Source organism: Mustelus asterias, chromosome 20 (genome assembly GCF_964213995.1).
Source record: "Mustelus asterias chromosome 20, sMusAst1.hap1.1, whole genome shotgun sequence".
In the NCBI taxonomy this organism is placed as follows: Eukaryota; Metazoa; Chordata; class Chondrichthyes; order Carcharhiniformes; family Triakidae; genus Mustelus; species Mustelus asterias.
Window position 1 is genome coordinate 44837878 of NC_135820.1, and position 24201 is coordinate 44862078.

The 24201-nt window shown below is 43.5% G+C and overlaps 1 protein-coding gene across 3 annotated transcripts; it reads right to left on the reverse strand.

Annotated features, from left to right (window-relative positions):
- Positions 1–213: 213 nt before the first annotated feature.
- rnf114 (ring finger protein 114) lies at positions 214–24151 on the reverse strand. Of its 3 annotated transcripts, none has more exons than XM_078236111.1 (7): positions 23787–24151; positions 15826–16014; positions 13835–13985; positions 12363–12469; positions 9572–9686; positions 2403–2510; positions 214–714 (listed from the first exon to the last, which is right to left on the reverse strand). In XM_078236111.1, exons 2-7 carry the CDS (start codon positions 15951–15953, stop codon positions 637–639), a joined length of 687 nt encoding a protein of 228 aa, XP_078092237.1. In that variant the 5' UTR covers positions 15954–16014; positions 23787–24151; the 3' UTR covers positions 214–636. The 3 variants fall into 3 exon arrangements, with proteins under 3 accessions (XP_078092237.1, XP_078092238.1, XP_078092239.1); XM_078236113.1 differs by having other exon boundaries at positions 220–714; positions 9572–9683; positions 23787–23881; XM_078236112.1 differs by lacking the exon at positions 23787–24151 and having other exon boundaries at positions 15826–16113.
- Between the last annotated feature and the right edge of the window lie 50 nt (positions 24152–24201).

The following is a 24201-nucleotide window of genomic DNA, read 5'->3' on the forward strand; positions in this document are numbered from 1 at the left end:
ATTTGATGATATGAATGTTCCCTGGACACCCCTTTGAGTTGATAACAGAATTGAAGTTTTGTTGGGGAAAGGTGAAATCCCCACCACAGAGATAGACCTTTGTGAGCCGCTTTCTTCAATACCAGCAGCGAGTGTTGTTGCTTTGCCACTAACACCATGCACTTCAGGCCAAAATGATTGTTAGCAGTAACAAAGAAAAATGTACCAGACGGACAATATACCCGTAATCCAATTATTGTTTTATTAATCTTTCCAAAAGCTAACAGGAAACAAATTACATTACAGGGCAGTATAACGGGATTTTAATCAAAAAGCAAATATATCCATTTTTAAACATGATTAAAGTGCCATAATAATCCTCAGACTGAAGAGATCCTATTTGATAAGATGCAACTGCAATATGGTTTTTAGTATAACTTACAGTTACCTAACCTAATTGCATCCTGGAGTATCATACTAATGATAATGGTAGACTTATGATAAGAAGAATTGTATTATCATCCCCAATACAAGTGTTTTAACTAAAGAATCAAAAAGTGCACAGGATAAGTTCATGGACATACTAAACTGCTACATAGCAGTAATCATAGAATGGAGCTTCTGGTCTCCTGTTGGACAGAAAAGCAGGTACTTAGTCTACAATCTCATATTTCTGTCCTGCAGAGAAAGTTCAATGGCTTCCTGCAGCATTTCATCCTCATCCACACTATAATCCTGCAAAATAAAAAAAGTGCAAATTTATACATCATAATTTGTAAAGCAACTTGATAGTAGAGATTGTTGTCAAGATTTAAAAATCACACAGTTGGAGCAGAGGGTTTTAATTTTGGAAATTTGTTGGAAGGAAAGGTTATATTGCTGCAAGCCAGACCCAGCTTCACATGGGCCTGACATTAAGTAAGCCTCAAAACCAACCACGCAAATAAAACAAATCACAACCTGAATTTATATAGCACCATTAATATAGTAAAATGATACTTCACAGGAGCACTAATGTCCTGAAAGGCTGTAGCTGTACCAGTGCAGCACTCTCTCAGTCTACAAAGCAGCAGCAGCAGCCTAGATTACGTGCTCAGGTTTCCTAGATGGGAATCAAACTCACAATCTTTCACTCAATACAAACGAAGGAAGAAATCTAGCGCAAAGTATTAAAATGGATAGCAAAAGATTCTATAAGTATATAAGAGGGTAGCTAAAATCAACATTGGTCGCTTAGAGGTTGAGACTGGGAAATACAGAAATGGCAGAGACACTAGAACCATTTCAATAGTAACAGATAACGCAGAGGTTGTTGGAAAGGAGGAACTTAAAACAACCACCACTACTAGGGAAAAAGTACTGAGCAAACTATTGGGATTAAAGGCAGACAGGGCCCGGTGGCCTACATCCTAGGGTCTTAAAGGAAGTGGCAGCAGAGATAGTGGAGGCATTGGTTATAACATTCCGAAATTTCCTGGATTCTGAAAAGATGCCAGTGGATTGCAAAAATGCGAATATAATGACCCTGTTCAAAAATGGAGAAAAGGCAGAAAGTAGGAAACTATAGACCAGTTAGTTTAACATCTCTCATGGGAAATAGTTGGAATCCATTATAAAGGAAGTAGTAATAGGACATTTGGAAAGTCAAAATGCAATCCCAAGTCAGCATGGTTTTATGAAGGGATAAATCATGTTTGGTTAATTTCAAAGATGTAACAAGCAAAGTGGATAATGGGGATGTAGATATAGTGTAACTGGACTTCCAGAAGGCATTTGATAAGGTGCCACACAATTTTGTATAATTTAAACAGAAATGAGGAGGAATTACTTCATTCAAAGAGTCATGAATCTGTAATTCTGCACCCCAGAATGCAGTGGACGCTGGAACACCAAACACATTTGAGGAGATAGATAGGTTTTTAATTAGTAGCGGGATGAGCGGGGAGCGGGAAGGAAGGAAGGCGGAGATGAGATTGAGACGAGATCAGTCACGATCATATAGAATGATGGAGCAGACTCGAGGGGCAGAATTGTCTATTCCTGCTTCTGTTTATGCAAGACCATTCATTAGGGAGAAATATCCATGTTAGGAATTCCCACGTCACGGATCTCTGACTTGATGAAACATTGTTGTCCAACATTCCTGGCAGATGTACAGTCCACCTGGTAGCCTGGATTTCTCAAAAGGTGAGCACCCAGTTTATCAGGAAAGAATATAGAGGAGAGCTGGAACCAACATTCCCCTGCCCTCGGGTGAGCCTCTCCTAGATCTGTTACAAGTGGCACAAGTACCAATCAAACAGCCTTGAGAGAAACTTCCTGGCCTAAGACAGTCACTGGGGTTAGGGATTGAAGTTCTTGCAGGCATCATTCCACTGTAAGTGTGATTACGCTCGGGTTTACTGAAACTGACAAGTACATACCACAAAAGTATCATATGAAAACTTATGACGAATTTTCAAGTGTTGTATCAAGTCTGCACTTCTGAAGTTTGGGTCACCCCATGGCATTGAGGAACAAATTGGGCAAACCTGGCAAGAAACAAAATGGAATGCAAAAGTAATTCAAAAACATTGAGTCAGGAATTGCATAGAACTAAATTGAATAGTATTATAACAAATAATAATTCTTCCCATCATCCTTTAAAATGATCCATGACAAAGTGTGCAGTTAGTGCAAGAACAAATTGCTTTAATATTCTGAAGATAGGCAATCTGGAATGAAATTAGAATTGAAGACAATACCAGCTGGAATACTGGCACTCAGAAAAATGCTGTTGCTAACAATTATTAAAAACCTGCACTTTCACGCACACCCCCTCGAGAGGTCTCAAAATACCTCATATTATTAACCCAATGGTTACAGGTGCATAGGAACAGGAGCAAGCCATTTATTCCCTCAAGCTTATTCTACCATTAGAACCACAGAAATGTTACTGCATAGGAGGCCATTTGGCCCATCCTGTCCATGCCAGCCCGAGGACACCCAATGAGATCATAGCTGATGTGCAATTTAAGTCTAAATACCTGACATTGCTCTATTTTCCTATATTTGGTTAATAAAAATTCAATCTCAGATTTAAAATTAGCAATTGATCTGGCATCAGTTGCCATTTGTGGAAGAGAATTCAAAGCTTTTATGACCCTGCGTGTAAAAGTGGTTCCTGAAAGTCTTGAAAATTAGAGCCAGACCCATGCCCTGTAGCCCTGAACTTCCCAACCATCAGAAATAGTTTGTCGGTTCAGTGAGGAAGATGCCTCACTCGAATGTGGGAGTCGGTAACAGCTTTGATGAATCTCTGCTTCCTATCTAATCGGTCTCATGCCCATGGATAATCTGGTTTTATGTTAATGGATCCCGAGCGACAGTAACATTTCCCAAGGCAAATGGGCAGGGAACCCGATATAGAACTGGCCCCTGTGAAGCTCAATACACCTCTCCTAACTCAGCATACCAGCTGCCGCTATGAGACTGGAATTGAAACTCAAGTAAAGAGAACTTTGACTTTAGAAACTCTCCAGCAGATGGATGAAAGAGATCCAGTGCAACTACTGGGTGGAGGTGGGGAGGTCTCCTGAGAAGAAACAGGACTACAAACTGAGGGATGCACTCAAAACCTTATAAGTTGAGTCAGGCAAGCTATTTCACAGCATGCACTAAAATAGTGTGAGGATTTAGCCAAAGTGAGAGAGATGTATCTAAACTTACTGCAGGTTTAGAAGTTTTAGAAACGTCAGCTCATCACAAAGAGTTTATTCTATTTAATATAAGATATACAAGTTAATAAGACTATTAGCTTCAAAATTAGGGTTAATTGATTTATAGCCTTTAAAGTAACTTGCAAACAATATACCAAAGTATTTGAATCCTAGAATGGTTACACCACTAAAGGAGGGCGTCATGCCCATTCCAGCTTTCTGCAACAGCATCACAGCTAGTGTCACTCCTCACCCTTTCTCAGTAGTGCTGCATTTCTCTCTTCAGGTACATTATCCAATTTATTTTGAAGGTCACCATCTTTAAAAATTCATTCTTGAGGTTGGAGTGTTGCTGTCAGGCCAGCATTTATGGGCAGTACAGTTGCAGTGGTTAGCACTGCTGCCTCAGAACCAGTGGGTTCAATTCCGGCCTTGTGTGACAGTGTAGAGTTTGCACATTCTCCCTGGGTCTGCGTGGGTTTCCTTTGTGTGCTCTGGTTCCCTCCCACAGTCCAAATATGTGTGGGTTAGATTGATTAGCAATGGTAAATTGCCCCTTAGTGTCAGGGGGATTAGCTGGGTAAATACGTGGGGTTACGGGGATAGGGCCTGAGTGGGATTGTTGTCAGTGCAGACTCTATGGGTCAAATGGCCTCTTTCTGCACTGTAGGGATTCTATGATTCTAATTGCCCATCCCTCATTGCCCTTGAGAATGTGATGGTGAGGCACCTTCTTGAACCACAGCAGTCCTCATGGTGTAGGTACACTCCCACTGTTATATTTTGACACGGCTTCCAGCACACTCTCAGGCCGTGCCTTCCAGATCCTAAACATATGCTGTGAGAAAAGGTCTTCATGCTGCCAGTTTTCTTTTGTCATTTACGGTAAACTGCTGTTCCAAGGTTCTCCATACATATGCCAATGGAACAGTTGCTTTCTACTCTGTCCAGACCTCTTATGATTCTGAACACCTCTATCGAATCTCATCTTTAAGGAGAATAGCCTCAGCTTCTTCATGCAACTGGGGTCTCTCAGCCCTGAAACAATGTGTTTTTTTCCTGCACCCTCTCCAATCCCTTGGCTTCCTTCTTGAGTGTGATCTCCAGAATTGGAAACAATACACCAGTTGAGGCTGAACCAATTTGAGTAAAAGGTTCACCATAACTTTTGCACTCTTCTACCTCCATTATAAAGCCGAGAATCCTTCGTGGCTGTTTAAACGATTTTCCCAACTTATTCTGCCACCTTCAATAGTTTGTATTCATATAATACCCTTGTCCCTCTCTTTCTTCACCCTCTCTCTAGAACAGCATCCTTGAATTTATATTGCCTCTCCCCATTCTTCCTACCAAAATGTATCACCTCATACTTTTCTGGATTCATTTGTCTCATGCCTGCCCATTCCACAATGTCTATGTCCCCTTAAGGTTTATCACTCTCCTCCACACAGTTCACAATACTTCCAAACTTTTGTGTCATCTGAAACTTTTGAATTTGTGTCCTGCAGGCAAAGTCTAGACTATTAATCAATATCAAGAAAAGCAGTGGTTCTTGTACCAACCCCTGGGAAACTGCACCAAATACCTTCCCCTAGTCTGAAAACCAATCTGTTCACCGTTACTATTTCCAGCCATGCTGCCACTGTGCCTTTTATTCCAAGGGCTTTATCTTTGCTGACAAGCCAGTTATATGGCAATTTATTGAACATGTCATATTTACAACTCCTTGCAAGTCACACATTATTGTAAAATATTAATTTCTTACATGGTCTAACAACTTGGTGGATCTTATTAAACATCATAGATACACAAAAGGATGACACAAGCATTAGATTTCAATGCAGAGATTGTAGGAGGTCAAGAGTAAGGAGCGTGGCAAGAGGAACAAACTTGCCATTTTGAATGCCTAAATTAAATATGCCGGAGTTGGATTAGCATCAATTGACTAAAAGGATATTCGAATGTTGCACAATCTTAACCTTTAATTTTGAAAAGAACACTTCAATATTACAAATGGAAACAGTATTCTAGTACAGAAAGACAAATTCCAAGTGAAACATGAAGTCGTAAGTGAACAAGATGCATACCATCATAGGAGGGAAACAATCATTCAATTCATCTTACCACTGCCAGCACTTTGAAAGAGCTAGTTAATTAGTACCATGCCCTGCTCTATCCCCATAGTCCTGCAAAACTTTCAAATAATTATCCAATCGCCCTTTGCATGCACCTTCACCATCCTTCCAGGCAGCGCATTCAGATAACTTGCTTAGATATTTTTCCTTTTCATCTCACTTCTAGTTCTTTTGCTAATTGCCTTCATTCTGTCTTTCCTGTCTCTTCTGTTGCTAGAAACCATTTCTCCTTATTTATTGTTTATCATTCAATGATTTTAACACCTCTATCAAATCTCCCCTTAACTTCTCTGCTCTAAGGATAACAACCCCAGTTTCTCTCACCTATCCAAATGACAAAAGTCTTTCATCTCTGGTACCATTCTAACATATCTCCTCTGCACTCTTAAGGCCTTGGCATTCTTCTGAGAAACATGATACCCAAAAGTAGACATAATTTGAAGAACTATGACCCGACCAGTGTTCTATAAAGGTTTAGCGCAATTTCCTTTTTTTAATCCTCTATGCTGCTTTTTATAAAACTAAAGATCTCTGATGCCTTTTTAAGCAGTCCTTTGAAAGATTTGTGCAGGAACATCCACAGTGCTGTTTCTGCATCTGTTTTAAAACTGTCACATTTTAGGTTATATTGCCTCTCCTCTCCCAAAATGAATCCCTTCACACCTCTGATGTACATTTCATTTGCCATATCCTGTCTGCTTCATTAGTCTGTCGCTATCAACATTTCCAGTTTCATGTAATTTTCAAACTTTAAAATTATGGTCTGTATACCCAAATTCAGGCCATCATTATATCAAAAAAAGAGCAGTGGTCACAACTATTTAATTTTGCACTTATGTCCATAAGAAACGCCAAGTCCAGCAACAACACATCATCTGACAGTTCACCGTACACCTCATTTCTTGATCCAAGGTGACAATTTCAGAGAGCAGATTGAAGAAATCTCTGGAGGACTTTTCCTCGAGTTAGCCAACTCACCATAGTTGACATCAAGCTCATTGGGTAACGGTTTGAACAATGTTGCAGAGCTCTGGCATGAGTTGAGTTGATGATCTTGACAACAACAGCACGGTGGCACAGTGGTTAGCACTGCTGCCTCACAGCGTCAGGGACCCGGGTTCGATTCCGGCTTGGGTCACTGTCTGTGCGGAGTTTGCACATTTTCCCCCTGTCTGCATGTGTTTCCTCCGGGTGCTCTAGTTTCCTCCCACAGTCCAAAGATGTGTGGGTTAGGTTGACGGGACATGTTAAATTAACCCTTAGTGTGCCAGGATGTGATAGTTACCCTGCTAATCCCTCTAACCTAAGCGGGGATAGGGCCTGGGTGGGATTGTTGTCAGTGCAGACTTGATGGGCCAAATGGCCTCCTTCTGCACTGTAGAGATTCTATGAACAACTGTCATTACATGAGAAAAGTCAATAACCTTGCTCACTAGCGCTTGTTGGTGGATAACAGTGGTAACTGACAAAAGAGGGGAGTTCATGATCATTTCTGCAAAGTGTAACAAAGCCTGCATTGACAGTGCACCATCAGTTGTGATTGAAACCAGTTTCTTGACCGGACTATTTTTCCTCAGTTGTCACGTACCATTTAAATTCATTGGTCGACATCCTCGTCTCTTGTCCTCTCAGAGTGACAAAAGAGTGAGGAAGTCCTTCTTTGTTGTTCCATCTTTGAATACCATGCAAACAAAAACAATTATCTGGGCCATATTCATCATGTCTACTGATTCATCAAACTGCAGTGAGAAACATTCACAGCCCAAGTCTTGGCGTACTTGCTGAGGCACAGCCTCAGACAACAATTCCACCCTACTGTTAAGGCACCAAGGGACATGCGCTTGATGGCTGTCGTAAGTTCCGCTTTGTTTTTGAAGTTTTTGAACAAGGTGTCAAGAGCAACCATCATAGCTTCCTTGGTGAAATTATGTACTGCCAGCAGATGGCTAATGCGAAAAACACTTTTTTGCAAGCCTTGACTTTAGCCACAGGCTTTGAAAAGTGACTGTTGAGTTTGCAATATTCCTTTTAATGCTCTAACTTTCTTTGTCCAAATGGTGCTGATTAAAGGGAAATTTTCTTGGAAGTTTTACATGCATTGTCTTGTGATGCCATTTCAAATGACCTTTTTTACTCAAATATTGAAAAATGGTCTTGTCTTTGACATCCATAAAAAGATGTACACGTTACTGTCCAGTTCTCCAGGTGTGGTCTTACCTGTACGACTGAAGCATAACCTCCCCACTTTTGTAATCAATTTCCAAACTACAACATTCTATTAGCTTTCCTAATTACGTGCTGCACCTGCATGCTAGTCTTTTGCGCCAAGGCACCCAGACCTCAGAGCTCTGCAATCTCTCACCATTTAACCGTAGAGCTTCTTTTGGTTTTTTTTCTTTAGGAACTCTGTGCAACAGCTGCACGGTACCTTGTGTCGGCTGGACTCTGCTGTGGACCCAGTTCCAGCAAATGTAGCAGAAACCTGTCTGGAAACTTTGCTGACAGTGGGATTATATATATTTTTTGAATTTTGTGTTTTATGTTAATTTAAAATTTTTCTTCTTTGACCAAAGTAACCAGGTATTTTGCTTATTGCTATCAGAAATTAAAGCAGCATACAGATGGTTACTATGTAAAATAGAAAAATTCTTCTTACTACACCAGGATGTCAGTTGCAGCTGCGTTTTAAGGTACATTTCTTAAACTACAATGCAACATGTGTGACCTGGTTTTTGGGAGCAAGAACAAAGAAAGATCATTCATGCCAGTATGTGATTATGTCTTAGTCACTATTTTTTTGTGCAGATCAGATTGCCAATTTTGATCATACAAATATTAGAATCATAGAATCCCTGCAGTGCGGGAGGCTATTCAGCCCATTGAACCTGCACCGACAATCCCAGCCAGGCCCTCTCCCCTTAACCCCACCTATTTACCCTGCTAACCCCCCCCCCAGACACCTCGGGACAATTTAGCATGGTCAATCCACCTAACCGCCACATCTTTAGAGCTTTAGGATAGAACATACAGTACTGCTGCTATTATGATCAGACTCAGCAGCTATCTGCTTAAAAAGACAAAGATGAGATCTATCGGCGTAGTTGGGCAATTACTTTGACTGTGCACAGAAAACAAAAGTTATACTTATAGTTTGAACAACAGTAGATATTCACTCATTCCAAGAATTTGACCAAATATTAATTAAATTTATCCTTAGAATTAATAACCTCATGGGGGAACCTCCTAAATAACTAGACTCAAGATGCAGATTCTATCTATAGTCTTGAACTCTGCTAGTTTTAACAAAATCAGAATTTACCTGGCAACACTATCCCTAGATTTTGGAGTCCTATTCTGATGGCTTAGAGGTTAAATACATTGCCAGGAATAGTATCATAGCACATACCAGGATGCTCTTATGTTTGATCTTTGGTCTGTGCAGTGTTAGCTGATCTCAGCTGAGGAAGTGGTAGTGACATTGCAGTTGGTCTCAGTGTTCCTTTCTGGTGACTGAAACTAATGCAAGGCTAGGGCTTCCCTATCTTAATAACAGTGACATTGGGAGAGACTGCAAGGATAGGACTGGCAGTTACATCTGTCAATACTATGTTACAGTGCCCAAACCATTCCTTATTAAAAGGCTAATTAAACCAGATTTTGGAATAAATTGGTGCCGTGGGGAACATGGATTACTGACACAATTAAAGTATTTAGATTGACCTCCTCTACATAATAGATAGCATTCCTTGTAAATCTTACCATTCTTCCATATTCTCCTGTATGGCTTGAAATGCAATGCTCAACCAGGCTATCTTGGTCCAAGTTCTTTGCATTGCAGAATGGGCAGGTAAAAGTAAAGCGATTGGGGACACTGCTGAAAAATAATGGAAGCATAATATAACCCTCTGGAGTATGTCTTTATACTACTTATATAATTGAAAGCTGCATTAAAAGAAAAACATTGCAAAAAACTGTAAAAGGAGAGCAAAAGTACTCAAGATCAACTAATTCTGGAGAGACCATGATTGGTGACAGCTGGAACGCTGCAATTGTCTTCATGCTCTGAATTAGTGATTGGGATGGGAGGGGGTAGTGTAACCAGTCTGTAAAACTCTTCACTGCTCTCGATCCCTGCCAGGTTTGGCTGCAATTGCTCTCTGTCCAACCTTCAAAAGAACCTGTTGAACACATTTAGGTTCATATTCAGGACACTATATAGTACGAGCCAGCCTTATGTCTCTCCAGAGATGAAGAGGATAAGTAATATAGTATGAGTCAGGTTTTCTATTTAAAAACTGTGTCATTAATTAATGCTAAGTCTTCACTAACCCACTGCGTGAAAAAAAAAATCACATAATTAACACACAGAAAAATCAGTTAATTCACAAAGCTCTCCATAATTTTTCCTCATCCAGGCTTTGTTGCTCTCAAGGCTAAGTCAACAAGCTCATTTAGACCATTCCCGTTAGTAGGCACCATGGCCTGTACACACCTCAGGGAACAGTTAACGGGTGGAAATAATTTGATCAGGGTGATGGTGGATGCAGTGCTGGACCCAGAGAGCAAAAAGTCAATAGTGCGTGCGCAACATGAAAGTAGGGCAAGCTGGAGGAAGACAAGAGAGTGAAGCAAAGAGAGATAAAGAAGCTGGGGTAATCAGACGTTGCACAGAAAAATGGAAGCCCAAGAGGAGCAGAATGTTCAGCAATGTTTAGGAAAATGGAAGGTGCAGCATAGCAGAATTTTATTCGATCCAAAAGAGTTAGGGAAAAGGAACATTTAAAGTAAATCTGATAACGTTTTTTAAGAATGAAAATGAAGAGTGTGATTTAATTTTCCTGGCTGACCAGTTTTAAAACAAAGATAGCATCAAAAGTGAAGAAAAAGCTCGGAATTTTTTTTTATTCATTCATGGGACACGGGCGTTGCTGGATGACCAGCATTTATTGCGCATCCCTAGTTGCCGGAGGGCAGTTCAGAATCAACCACATTGCTGTGGCTCTGGAGTCACATGTAGGCCAGACCAGGTAAGACCAGCAGATTTCCTTCCCTAAAGGACATTAGTGAACCAGATGGGTTTTTCTGAAAATCGACAATGGTTTCATGGTTAATAGATTCTCAATTCCAAATTTACTTTACCGAATTCAAATTCCACCATCTGCCATGGTGGGATTTGACCCAGGTCCCCATAACATTAGCTGAGTTTCTGGATTAATAGTCTAGCAATAATACCACTAGGTCATCACCTCCCCAATAAATCTCTGATGCACAGCAGCACTTGGTGACCCAAACATTGGATAACATGCAGACTTACAAAATGTTTTTAATGGGCAACTGGGAGGCCTTGTGACAGCACCCCTACTGCTGGACCAGAAGCTCCAGGTTTGAGTCCAACGTCAGGACTTGTTGGCCATGCAAGGAGCATTCATAACACAGTTCGAACAGGCTGATAATCAGCTTGGGAACCTATCCACGATTCCTCAAATGGATAAAAGAAGTGTATGCATGAAGATACTCTTAAAAATATGCAACTGCAGACCCAAGGGTAAATCTCAACTTTGTGCAATGGTAAGTCAATGGAAATAAAGTTTGGCAAGATTGGAAAATGGAATGCCGATTCACTTTCACCTATTCCCACTATCGTCCTAGTCCATAGACTTTAGTGACTGAAAAACAAAGTAGAGTTCGAGTGCTCCAAATGTGAAAACTTTTATTAAGCATCATTTCTAGGTATCACAGGCACTGATACAAGTAACAGGCAGACACAATGAACATGGAAATGGAGTGTTATCAGAAAGTGGATAGCATGCAGAGACCACAGCTTAAAAGAAATTGTATCTGTAAATAGAAAAGTATATTGGGAAATTGGATAAGAGATAGCTTAATAGAAGTATTATTGATACAGTGAATGAAATGGCCTCCTTCTGTGTTCAATTCAGTTTTGAGACTGAGGTTATAAAGTGTCTAACCAAAAGGTGAGGTACAGTTCCCCAAGCTTTTTGATTAGGCACTTAACCATCCACGCCGAGTTCAAGAATTTCAGTTCATAACCACTCTTCCCGTTTCTTCAGACGGCAGTTGTTAGTAATGATTCTGCTATTTCTTTCTTTACTTGTCCCATTACATTTATTATCTAATTCCTCTTGCCTTCAGCCATCACAGATCTTCCTTTTTATTCCCCCCACTACCTTTCCCCACCTTTGTACTTGTTTAAAATCTATTGCATCTTGAACATTTTTCAGTTTTGACGGAAGGTTATCGACTAAAACATGAACTCAACTCAAATACTTATTTTGAGTCAAGCCATTAAAAATGATTCCATGACTCAAACTAAATATTTGTTCTGTAATAAAAGGGGACAACAGCAGGCACCTGTGACAAATGAAAGACTATCTGCCCAACATCCAAACAACAAATGCAAAACACAATCTAAAAGGCAGTGCATTCACATGTGCAAGTCTCTGTCAAAGAATCATCTTTGGCAAAGAAAACAAACAATGCAGTTCAATAGCTGCAATTTACTTATGGAGGAATGAAAAAATATAGTCACCTAAGACTGGGATGCTGATCCTTCATGGATGCCTTCACACCTTCAGAAATAAACTCCTGGTATTTTGCACACGTTGCATTATGGGAACGCAACTTTTTCATATAAACCTGGATTTAAATCATTTGAAAAAGTTACAGTAGGTATAAAAAGGCAAAACAGAATAAAACTGCATGCTGTCAGCAACAGTTTCCAGTGTGAACCTTGTACTTCCTATTGTTTCCCTTTTATTCTTTCAAGGGATTAGAGTATCCCGAGCAAGGCCAGCATTTGTTGCCCATCCTAATTGCCACTCCTTTGAACCAAGTGGCTTGCTAGGCCATTGCAGAGGGCAGTTTAGCATCAAGCACATTACTGTGGGTCTAGAGGCCAGACCAGGCAAGGATAGCAGATTTCCTTCTCCAAGGCGCATTAATGGACCAAATGGGTATTTACAACAATTACTGGAGATTGGCTTTACATTCCAGACTTTTATTAATTGAATTTAAATTCCATCAGATACTGTGATGGAACTTGTGCCCCCAGAGCAATAGCCTGGGCCCCTTTGGATTATTAGTCCAGTACCATATCACTAAACCACTGCCTCCCCATTTCTCCTCTTCAGACTGACATTTCCTGTTGTGTATGATCTTTTAAAGCTAATTTGAGACTTACAGTAAATACAAGCAAATGTATTACTAGTTTCACCATCACATTGTCTGTAATGTGGACATCATAAGGATGTGAAAGGTGGTCTATAAATATGCATTTTAATCAAAATTATTTAAAAACAAAGCCCCTCATTACAACAGACATTTGGTGCACTATTTGCTTTAAATAACATCTTCAAGGAAGATTACTTTTTTATCTGGGAAACCAAGGATACCCTTGTCTTGAATATTACTTGTTTCACATTATGGTGTTCTTCAGCATTACAGTCACAGTAAAATGGTATCTTGGTCAGAGGCATTTTTTAAAAATATGTCTCAATAGTTTACCAAAGTAAACACAGAAGAAAGTACTATGTTACTGTAGATGCTGGGAGCTATCTAAATAATAGGGCAAATTAGACAGAGTACAGCTGAGGTGTTCTTCACCTTACTTACAACCATCTGTATTTCTACATTCAGGTCTTTTGCATAAGCCTGAGATTTTGTCTGTTGTCCAAAATTAGCAACTAAGTAGTTGCTAAAAAGACACCTACTTTTTAAACTGATGCCAGTACTTTATCCCAATCCTCTTAGATACTCTGTGATCAGTTTAGAGAAAAAGGAGTAAGATTAATTATCTCTGCAGGCACCACTATGGAAAATAAATTCTCCAATCCTTTTGCTCCTGCTTAATGCATCCTGGCCTGGGCTTAAGTAGAAGAAAATCACCTTGTATTGGATTGGAATATAATTCACTTCAAAAAGATTGGATACAAAGTTGGTAAAGTGAACTAGAGACGAGTCAAATCACCCAACGTTTCTCTGATCATCCCAAGTATGACTTACCTGAGTCCCACAACCACTGCAGCTTGCTGGAGTTTCTTCTAGTTTCCTCTCAATTTCTATAGCTCTAGTTGCACCTTTCAGGGGAGAACGACACACTGCACAAATTGGCTTTTTTGGCTTCTGTAACGCGAACAGGCAATTGTTGCAAAATCTAATTAAAAACAATGTTAGAAATTATTGAGCTCAAATAGTAGATACAAAGGTGGCAAGAATCAACACTGCCATTAAAAAAATAGAAATATAATTATACAAATTAAAATCAACATTTTAATAATTTTGTATTTAAAAGTTATGGTTAATAACAATACTAGTATTCCAAACATCTAAAATCTTCAGATCGGCAATTTAAAAGGAAGCATGGGCTTTCAGACCTAATCTGTTGAGCTCCAAATCATAAATGTTTTCCACAACAATGGCAGGAACTGCAAATAGCTTTGCCACTAGTTTTCCCTGCTGGTTTAAACAGCATAACTGAAGCACAGATGAGCTCTCTTCAAAAGGCAAGGGAGCCCAGGCAACTTTTCCCTATTGTAAGGTGTGGTATGGAAACATTTTTTGGTGGCACAAGTGTCCTCAAAAGACTCAAGAAGTGTCTTGGTGTGTGATCTGTTCTTCATAGCTATAAGCCGTTTAGAATTGCACGTTAAAAATGATGACGAAATGTTGAAGGAAAACAGAGGGAGAGAAGAGTTGGGGAAGGCAGCAGTAATGCGTGGGTGGGGTGGGATGGAGAGTAGAAATAGAAAGAACAGACAAGTGGGCGCACGCGCACAGGTGGAAAAGAGAGGAGTCAGGTGTCAAAAGCAAAAAGTGGGTGAGGAAGAGCAGGAAATGTGTTAGGGTGGGTGCAAGGCAGGCAGGCAAGATAGTGCGGTGGATGAAGGGGAAGTGGAGAGGGCACAAGAATAGAGAGCACCCATGTTGCAGCCAAGGAGAGGTGGAGAGAGAGGCTTTGAAAGTGAATAATTGCTGAGTAGAGAATGAGGGAAAGAGAGAATACAAGAGAATCCAAAAGGGGTTGGACATTTTGCAAACGAGAAGGGGTATGGCAGTAAAATGAAAGCCACTTCAGAAACTGCCATAGTATCTTTGCTAATGTACGCATACAACATATGGCAGTCACAACATTGCACCATGGTGTGTTCTGACATCATTGACAAACATTTATTACCCACCGGACAGATCAGGTTCATGTTGATGGGATTATTGGCTGTGAGTTGTATGTTTCTGATGCAACAGTTGAAGAACAATAAACATTGCATCTTTATAAAACATAGAAAAAGATGCCAAGGCAGGAGGAAAACGAGTAAAATAAAAACACTCAATCAAGGTTAGTCTTAAAACAACTCCTTACAAAGAGTTATGGACGATGAACAGACTCTGATATCGAGCACAGCGTCTGTTGAAAAATGAAAGATGACAATACAATTTTCTTGACTGATAAAAATTCGTCCAGACACTATAAAATATAGTCAAAGTCATGAGCTTCCAGGGTCACACTGGGACCTTATAAGCAACCAAAAATCAAGGGCAGATTAAGAAATGTGTTGACCTTTAAGAGTACAGTAAAACACTCGTTTTTAAAAATATGTTTAGAGTACGATGCACTTAATCATAGATAAAAAACTTTCACTTGCATCCAGTTGCAGCGCAGTTATATATTTTTCCCCCATCTTTGTGGTATTCGCAATGTTATGAATGAGAGCAGGAGCCAAAGCACTACAGCTCCCTGGATTCAGCGCGAACCCAGTACATCACAGAAACGAAACCGAGAGTATGATGCAGACTCACTACCACCGATTTAATGTGTCATAGCCCATTCGAAAAAATACTCGGGTTATTCATCAAAACAGGCGTTTTGCAATTTCAGCGCCGCTGTATAATAAAAACCAAACATAATCCGACGAGTGTTAAAAAGGACAAACTTGGGCTAATTTTGATGCGATTTTAAAAAGACAAACAAACGAAAACGCAGCAAAATTCCGCCTTACACATGGTTGCATTCGAGTCGCATGGGATTTTCATAAATTTCGAGGCAGACAGGGCAAATTAAAGCTTCTTTGTCATCTCCAGATGTTTCTTTGCGACGTGACGCGTCCTCTTTATAGTTCATCGCCATTTCTACTGTTGTGTGTCCTCTTCCGCAAGTGGATAACTCACGTCAGGTGGAGGCGGTGACCCTGTAAAGCAGCAATGTTGTACAATCAGAATTAAACAGCCTAAAGGAGGCAGTGCCGCCTCTCCTTTGACAGGAGGACCGCAGCTGCTTTCTTTCTATCGCCTTTAGGGGCACAAAACACTTCCGGAGCAGTCTTCCCTCAATCTAAACTCACAAGAGAACTCCCGAGCTTCCTCTTTTGTGTTTTTATATATTGACCACATTCCTCATCGCTTTTAACCAACACCCAAGAAATTGGACAATTGCCAAAATGCAGTCTGGTTTCCCCCTCTGGAATGTAATAATCTAGAAGCAAATGTAAGATTAAAAGGGGAGAAATGAATGAAATTGATATGCACCAGGGACTGAAAACATCTTCTTTAGGGTTTGCTCTATCACACACAACCTGATGCTTACTAGGTAGGACTATTATTGCCAGTGGCCTTGTTCTTCAGCCCTATGCTGCAGTTCTACATGCAACACTTCTCTGCCACAGGGGGCCAGCCAGTGTCGCATTTGGGGCACTATAGTGTCCTGACAACAACAAAACATTAATTTGAATTCTTCAATAATTCAAGTGTAATTAGTGGATACTTCAATTCTTGGACAAAATGTGACAAATATCAGGAGTACGCCACTGATGCCTCTCTCTCATCTTAACTCAGAAACAACCCAGTCATTAAGGTTCTATTATATTTCTGCTTTTTTTTAACCAAAATTCCTGGACACTACTTCTACCTTCCCTGAGGGCCCATTCACTTCGCAAGGCTGAGAGCACAAATGATCTCATTTCTTTTCCATTAAATAGCTGGAGCATGTTTTCCCATAGCTTACACATCTCATTTTGGTCCTCGCTCCTTGATGCATGTGGAGGTGAATTAACTGTTGCTGCAGACCATCCACCTCACTCACTCCTCAGATCAGTACCTTCTGAGAAGAAGTGGGTTTTCTACTTCTGTATTTGCTACCCTGTAATTTTGCACAACCCATCCACTATAAGAGATGGAAAATTACAGGCTAGTGAGCACTAAAACATAGATTTCCAGCCTACGTGGTGAGTGAAACAAATCTTAATAACCACTGTATTCAAGAATCGATGTCCATTCGCAGAGGTAAGGACAAGGTTAGAGATATAGACGGCTTCTAGATTAGATTTTAAAATACTAACGCATACATATTATTAGCAAACCGTTTTGAATCAGCAAGAATGAATGATATAGAAGCAGCCATTTTAATACATTCAAGAAGAGACTAGAAGCAGAGAATAAAGAAGGATGTCAACAAAGAATTAATCACTCAGCCATTAGAAGCAGAAAAAATGATAATAGTTGCTTATGACCTTAATACAACTATCTATAATTCAGTTGTGCGTTAAAGTAAGTAAAACCAATTACTTAGAAAAGTTATTATCCACTGTTGATCTTTCAGTGCCCTGAAGCAGTAAAAAGGGAATGAAAGGCCTCTCCTCCACTTCTTGCAAAATCAAGGATCTTGTCACCAAAACAAACAGCCTTGTGTCTATCATTGGTGCTTACCAGAAATGAACTACAAACACCCAAAACACAGCAGCAAATGTTAATACAGAAGTTGTTGCTGGTGGTTATGTAGAGCAACAATGTCAAAAAAATAAAAGCAAAGTCACAGAAAGTAACAGTAGATTCCAGACCCAGAAAATATACAGCAAGCACATCATTCCCTTTCCTCAAAAGCAGTGTTCACTGCCTCGAGTAGCTACAAGACTTGGAGGCCTGCAAAAGCAATTGAATTTCCTTTGCTCAGTAGGCATCATTGTCAGCTGTCCCTCAAGTTGAGGATGATACCTATTCAGGGTTGTAAGTTTCTGCCCGAAGTCATACATTCAACTGAACATGCTGACATGTGCCCACTGTATTCTTATGAGCCAAATACAAAGTGACTCTCTGACATCCAGACACAGTGCCTCCACTGCGACCATATGGGAGGAAATTGGCTATCTGTTGCCTGTAATAATTCTATTTAAGGATGGTATCAAATAGCTCTTGATATGTCAATTATTATCTGATTTAACAGTATAGGGAAGGAGATCCAAGATTTCTCAGTGCTGAGGAGGGCATTTCATGTTCTGACACCACTTTAAGGATCACCTCAAAGCTCTGGGATCATTGAAAAAAGATACTCAAACATTCCGGGGGATAGTTTTACAATCTAGAGCATTGGGGAGGTTGGTTTCTTGCTCATAGTGGATCATTTTGGAATTCATTAATGTTGGGGATGTATCTAAAGCCTTCTGCTCACTGAGAAAGGAACTTGGAGCTGGCCGGGGCAAGGTAAAGACAGACTGAGGAGGAGTGTCATGGGTGAAGTCTGGGGGCCAGAGACCAGCAGCCAGTTGAAGTACTGGCATAGAATCCCTTCAGTACAGAAGGAGGCCATTCGGCCCACTGGGTCTGTACCGACCACAATCCCACCCAGGCCCTATTCGTATAACCCCACACATTTACCCTGCTAATCCCCTGACACTAGGGTCAATTTAGCACGGCCAAGCAACCTAACCAACACATCTTTGGACTGTGGTAAACCACTGTTAGCTTATTACCTGTATATGTGACTTGCCTGGACACATCCCTGCCGGCCCTACCCGAGACTCCTCCCCCGCCGGTCCAGGTATAAAGGCAACTGCTCCCAACCCCCCCGCCTCAGTCTGGACCAGTTCATCGGCATGGGTGTGCTCCAAGTCTTTTGCTAATAAAAGCCTATTTGTTCTTGCATACAAACTAGTCTTTGCTCAATTGATGGTGCATCAATTTTATTAGCAAACGTTTTGGGATGGAGCAGATACTAAAACCCGACAAACTCGAACTGGACCCTCAAGCTGTAGGAGCCTCTAACAGCTTCGATCACTGGCTGCGATGTTTCAAAACTTTCCTCACCTCCTCCTCCGTCGTCCAGACCGAAACCGACAAGCTACATGTGCTCCACGCCCGGGTAAGCGATCAAGTATTCTCGATGATTAGAGATGCTGAAACTTACAAGGATGCGATTGAACTTTTAAAAGGCCAGTACAACAAACAGTCTAATGAAATCTACGCCAGATATCTTCTGGCCACTCGCAGACAACAGCCAGGAGAATCAGGTGATCAATTCCTGCGTGCGTTGCGAGCACTTGGCAGGGCCTGCAACTGCAAGACCGTAACAGCCGCCCAAAACACTGAGGACTTAATCAGAGATGCCTATGTCATGGGTATCAGGTCAAACTATATCTGACAACGACTGCTGGAACAGGGTGGGCTGGACCTACAAAAGACTGTGGCGCTTGCCGACTCGTTCGAGGTGGCCTTCCGTAATCTCGAGGCCTACACCCCCGACCACAGGGGCGCATTGTGGACATCGCGGCCACCACCACCTCTGTACTCGGGAGGGCCGCAGGCCTATGCCACGCCACGTCCCACCAATGAACCGACTGCTGCGGCAGTCTCCAGAGGCCCGAAGTGCTACTTCTGCAGCCTGGGGAAGCACCCCCGACAACGCTGCCCGGCGAAGGATGCGATCTGCTCCGGGTGTGGAAAGAAGAGCCATTACGTGCAGAGCGAAATAGACCTCCAAGCCCAGTAGCGCCACGTGCGACCCGCGGGGACCGCCATCTTGGGTGCCGGTAGCCGTTATGTGAGCCGTGCGGGCCATCATCTTGGACGCCATCAGCCGCGTGTGGGCCGCCATCTTGGATGCCATCAGCCGTGTGTGGGCCGTGCTGTGGGCCGTGCGGGCCGCCATCTTGGACGCCATCAGCCGCGTGCGACTACTCGCAAAATCCAACGGTGGCTTCGATTACGCTGGACCAATCCAGGCCCCACCAACTCGCCAGGTCCATGATGGACATCGAGGTAAACGGTCGCATTACAAACTGTTTGTTTGACTGTGGGAGTACGGAGAACTTTATTCACCCTAAGACAGTGAGTCGTTACACCCTTTCAGTACTGCTAGTGAAGCAAACGATCTCCATGGCTTCAAAGTCCCACTCGGTGGATGTCCTCGGGTACTGCGTGGCGACCCTGAATGTACGGGGCACAGTGTACAAAAATTTCAGGCTCCTCGTGCTGCCACAACTCTGCGCGACCGTACTCCTGGGGCTAGATTTCCTGTGTCACCTTAAGAGTGTCTCCATGGAGTATAATGGGCCTTTTCCCCCACTCTCTGTTTGCAATCAGCAGTTCTTAGATCGCTCACCGTGCACCACCTGCAGCCTCTCGACCCTTAAAGTCGCCCCTCCCTCACTGTTTGAAAATCTCACCACCGATTGAAAGCCCATCGCCACCAAGAGCAGACGGTACAGTGCTGGAGACAGAGCTTTTATCAGGTCCGAAGTGCAACGGCTCCGAGGGGAGGGGATCATTGAGGCCAGTACCAGCCCCTGGAGAGCCCAAGTAGTAGTTGTTAAAACTGGGGAGAAACATTGCATGGTCATTGACTACAGTCAGACCATTAACCGATACACGCAGCTGGACGCGTACCCTCTTCCCCGCATATCTGACATGGTTAATCAGATTGCGCAATATCGGTTGTTCTCCACCATCGACTTAAAATCCGCATATCACCAGCTCCCTATCCGCCCGGAGGACCGCCAATATACTGCCTTCGAGGTGGATGGCCGCCTCTATCACTTCCTTAAGAGTGTCACCATGGAGTATAATGGGCCTTTTCCCTTCGGCGTCACCAACGTGGTCTTGGTTTTCCAGCATGAGATGGACCGAATGGTAGACCAGAACAGGCTGCGGGCCACCTTCCCGTATTTGGATAATGTCACCATCTGCGGCCATGATCAGCAGGACCACAACGCCAACCTCCACAAATTCCTCCACACCGCCACACTCCTAAATCTGACCTATAATAAGGAGAAGTGCGTAATCCGCACACACCGCCTTGCCATCCTTGGTTGTGTTGTGGAAAACAGGGTCATCGGTCCCGATCCCGACCGCATGCGTCCCCTCCTGGAACTCGCCCTCCCCACCAGCCTCAAAGCACTGAGGAGATGCCTGGGCTTCTTCTCGTATCACGCCCAGTGGGTCCCCAATTATGCGGATAAAGCCCGTCCGCTCATCAAATCCACCTCTTTTCCCCTGACAGCAGAGGCCCGCCTGGCCTTCGACCGCATCAAAGCAGACATCGCGAAGGCCACGATGCACGCTGTAGACGAATCCATCCCGTTCCAGGTGGAGGGCGATGCGTCTGACTTCGCCCTAGCCGCCACCCTTAACCAGGCGGGCAGACCCGTGGCCTTCTTCTCACGAACCCTCCAAGGCCCTGAAATTCGACACTCCTCTGTCGAAAAGGAGGCCCAAGCCATAGTGGAAGCTGTACGGCACTGGCGCCACTACTTAGCTGGTAAACGATTCACCCTACTCATGGACCAATGGTCAGTTGCATTCATGTTTAATTACACGCAGCGGAGCAAGATCAAAAACGATAAAATATTGAGGTGGAGAATCGAGCTCTCCACCTACAATTACGACATCGTATACCGGCCCGGGAAGCTCAATGAGCCCCCAGACGCCCTGTCCCGGGGAATATGTGCCAGCACACAAATAGACCAATTGCAGACTCTCCACAACGACCTCTGCCATCCGGGGGTCACCAGCTTATTTCACTTCATTAAAGCCCGTAACCTGCCCTACTCCATTGAGGAAATCATGTCTATAACCAGACACTGCCAGGTCTGCGCAGAGTGCAAGCTGCACTTCTATCGGCCAGACAGAGCATACCTCATAAAAGCCACCCGCCCTTTCGAACGCCTAAGCGTCGACTTCAAAGGCCTCCTCCCCTCTTCTGACCGCAACATATACTTCCTCAACGTCATTGACGAATATTCACGTTTCCCCTTCGCTATTCCCTGCCCGGATATGACCTCGGCCACGGTCGTCAGGGCCCTGCACAGCCTCTTCACCCTGTTCGGTATCTCTAGCTATATCCATAGTGACCAGGGATCCTCCTTTGAGTGATGAGCTGCGACAGTACCTGCTCTCCAAAGGCATAGCCTCGAGTAGGACCACCAGCTACAACCCCAGGGGGAACGGACAGGTAGAGAGGGAGAACACGACAGTCTGGAAGGCCGTTTTACTAGCTCTGAGATCTAAAGGTCTTCCAGTCACTCGCTGGCAAGAGGTCCTCCCTGATGCACTACACTCGATTAGATCACTCCTTTGCACAGCTACCAATGCTACCCCTCATGAAAGAATGTTTGCTTTCCCCAGGAAGTCCTCCTCAGGGACCTCACTACGGTCGTGGCTGACGTCCTCAGGCCCTGTCCTGCTCCGGAAGCACGTGAGGACCCATAAGTCGGACCCCCTGGTCGAAAGGGTCCAACTCCTCCACGCCAATCCCCAATACGCCTATGTGGCGTACCCTGATGGGCGGGAGGACACGGTCTCTATTCGAGACCTGGCACCCGCAGGTGACCCAAGGACCACTACGACCCACAACCCCACACCCCCAACCCCCAACGTTGTCCATACAGCACCAGGGCCACAGCACGCTCCCCTAGCCCCCGTATACAGCACGCTTGAGCCCCAGGGGCCGCCACCACCACACACCTGACAATCTGACGGGACTACAGACAACTCGAGCGACAACGACCTGGCGCCTGAACCAACACCGTGGCCATCTGAACCGGCACCACAACCGGCACTACGGCGGTTGCAGCGGCAGATCAAGCCCCCAGAGAGACTAAATTTGTAATTCTGTAAATATCGTTCCACCTACCTCACCCCCGCCGGACTCTTTTTTAAACAGGGGGTGAATGTGGTAAACCACTGTTAGCTTATTACCTGTATATGTGACATGCCTGGACACATCCCTGCCGGCCCTACCTGAGACTCCTCCCCCCCCGGTCCAGGTATAAAGGCAACTGCTCCCCACCCCCCTGCCTCAGTCTGGACCAGTTCATCGGCATGGGTGTGCTCCAAGTCTTTTGCTAATAAAAGCCTATTTATTCTCCCATACAAACTAGTCTTTGCTCGATTGATGGTGCATCATGGACTGTGGGAGGAAACCAGAGCACCTGGAGGAAACCCACACGGGGGGAAAATGCAAACTCCACACAGACAGTGACCGAGGCTGGAATTGAACCTGGGTCCTTGGCGCTGTGCGGCAGCAGTGCTAACAAATGTGCTACCATGTCGCCCTGGCAGTATTGGAGAGAGAGGGGTGATAAGAAGGATGGCATACCCTGTGCAGGAAGAGATCCCAGGAGAAAGACGCTGGCGAGGTGCACATCACATTATATAGGGAAGACACAAATAGAAAGAAAAGAAATAACTAGCATTTCTACACTTTCACGATCCTAGGATGTCCCAAACCGCTTTACAGCTAATGAAGTACTTTTGAAATGTAGTCACTATTGTGATGTAGATAATTAGTCAGTCCCTTATGGGTTATGCAGCAATGTCTAGTTAGATATTAGGCACACAAGTTTAAACACAAAAAACCCCCAGACCACTCATGAGAGCCACCAGCACCACTCTAACTCAGGAAAAATCTAAAGCAATCTCTGAACTTGTAAAAAAAAATCTGATTTAAGAGGAATTGAAGGGATATTAATGACTTGCTGGTGTGGAGCGCGTACAGAATAGTTGGGCCAAGTGGTTGGACTCAATGTTGTGACTTTATATTTCCAGGTACATTCGATGAAGGAACACCTTGCTCCCTCATCTTCAAAGAAGCTGCCTCACAGCCACTTATTTGTGATGTGCAAATACATTCTACGGCGAATTAAAATTAAATACATGCCGAAGTCCTTATCAGTTGGTTAAATCAGAAACTTACCTGAAGCTGCTGTCAACTCTACAGCGACCCCACCCCCATCAATCCAACGCACAAGCCGCAAGAGCTCCTGCCAAGTGGAAGCGCGCAAGCGCGCTGGCTCTTGCCATTATCGGTATGCAGGCGCGCTGGCTCCTGCCAAGTAGAAGCGCGCAGGCGCGCTGGCTCCTGTCAAGTAGAAGCCCGCAGGCGCACTGGCTCATACCAAGTAGAAGCGGGCAGGCGCACTGGCTCTTGCAATTATTGGTACTGAAGCGCGTTGGCCCCTGCCAAGGCGAAGCGCGCGCAGGCGCGCTGGCTCTTGCCAGTACCAACGGCGCAGGCGCGCTGGCTCCTGCCTGTAATCAGCGCGCAGGCGTGCCGACTCCAAGGTTCAAAGGTCTCTGGAGCTCACGGACCCGGAAACTGGCGCGAGCCA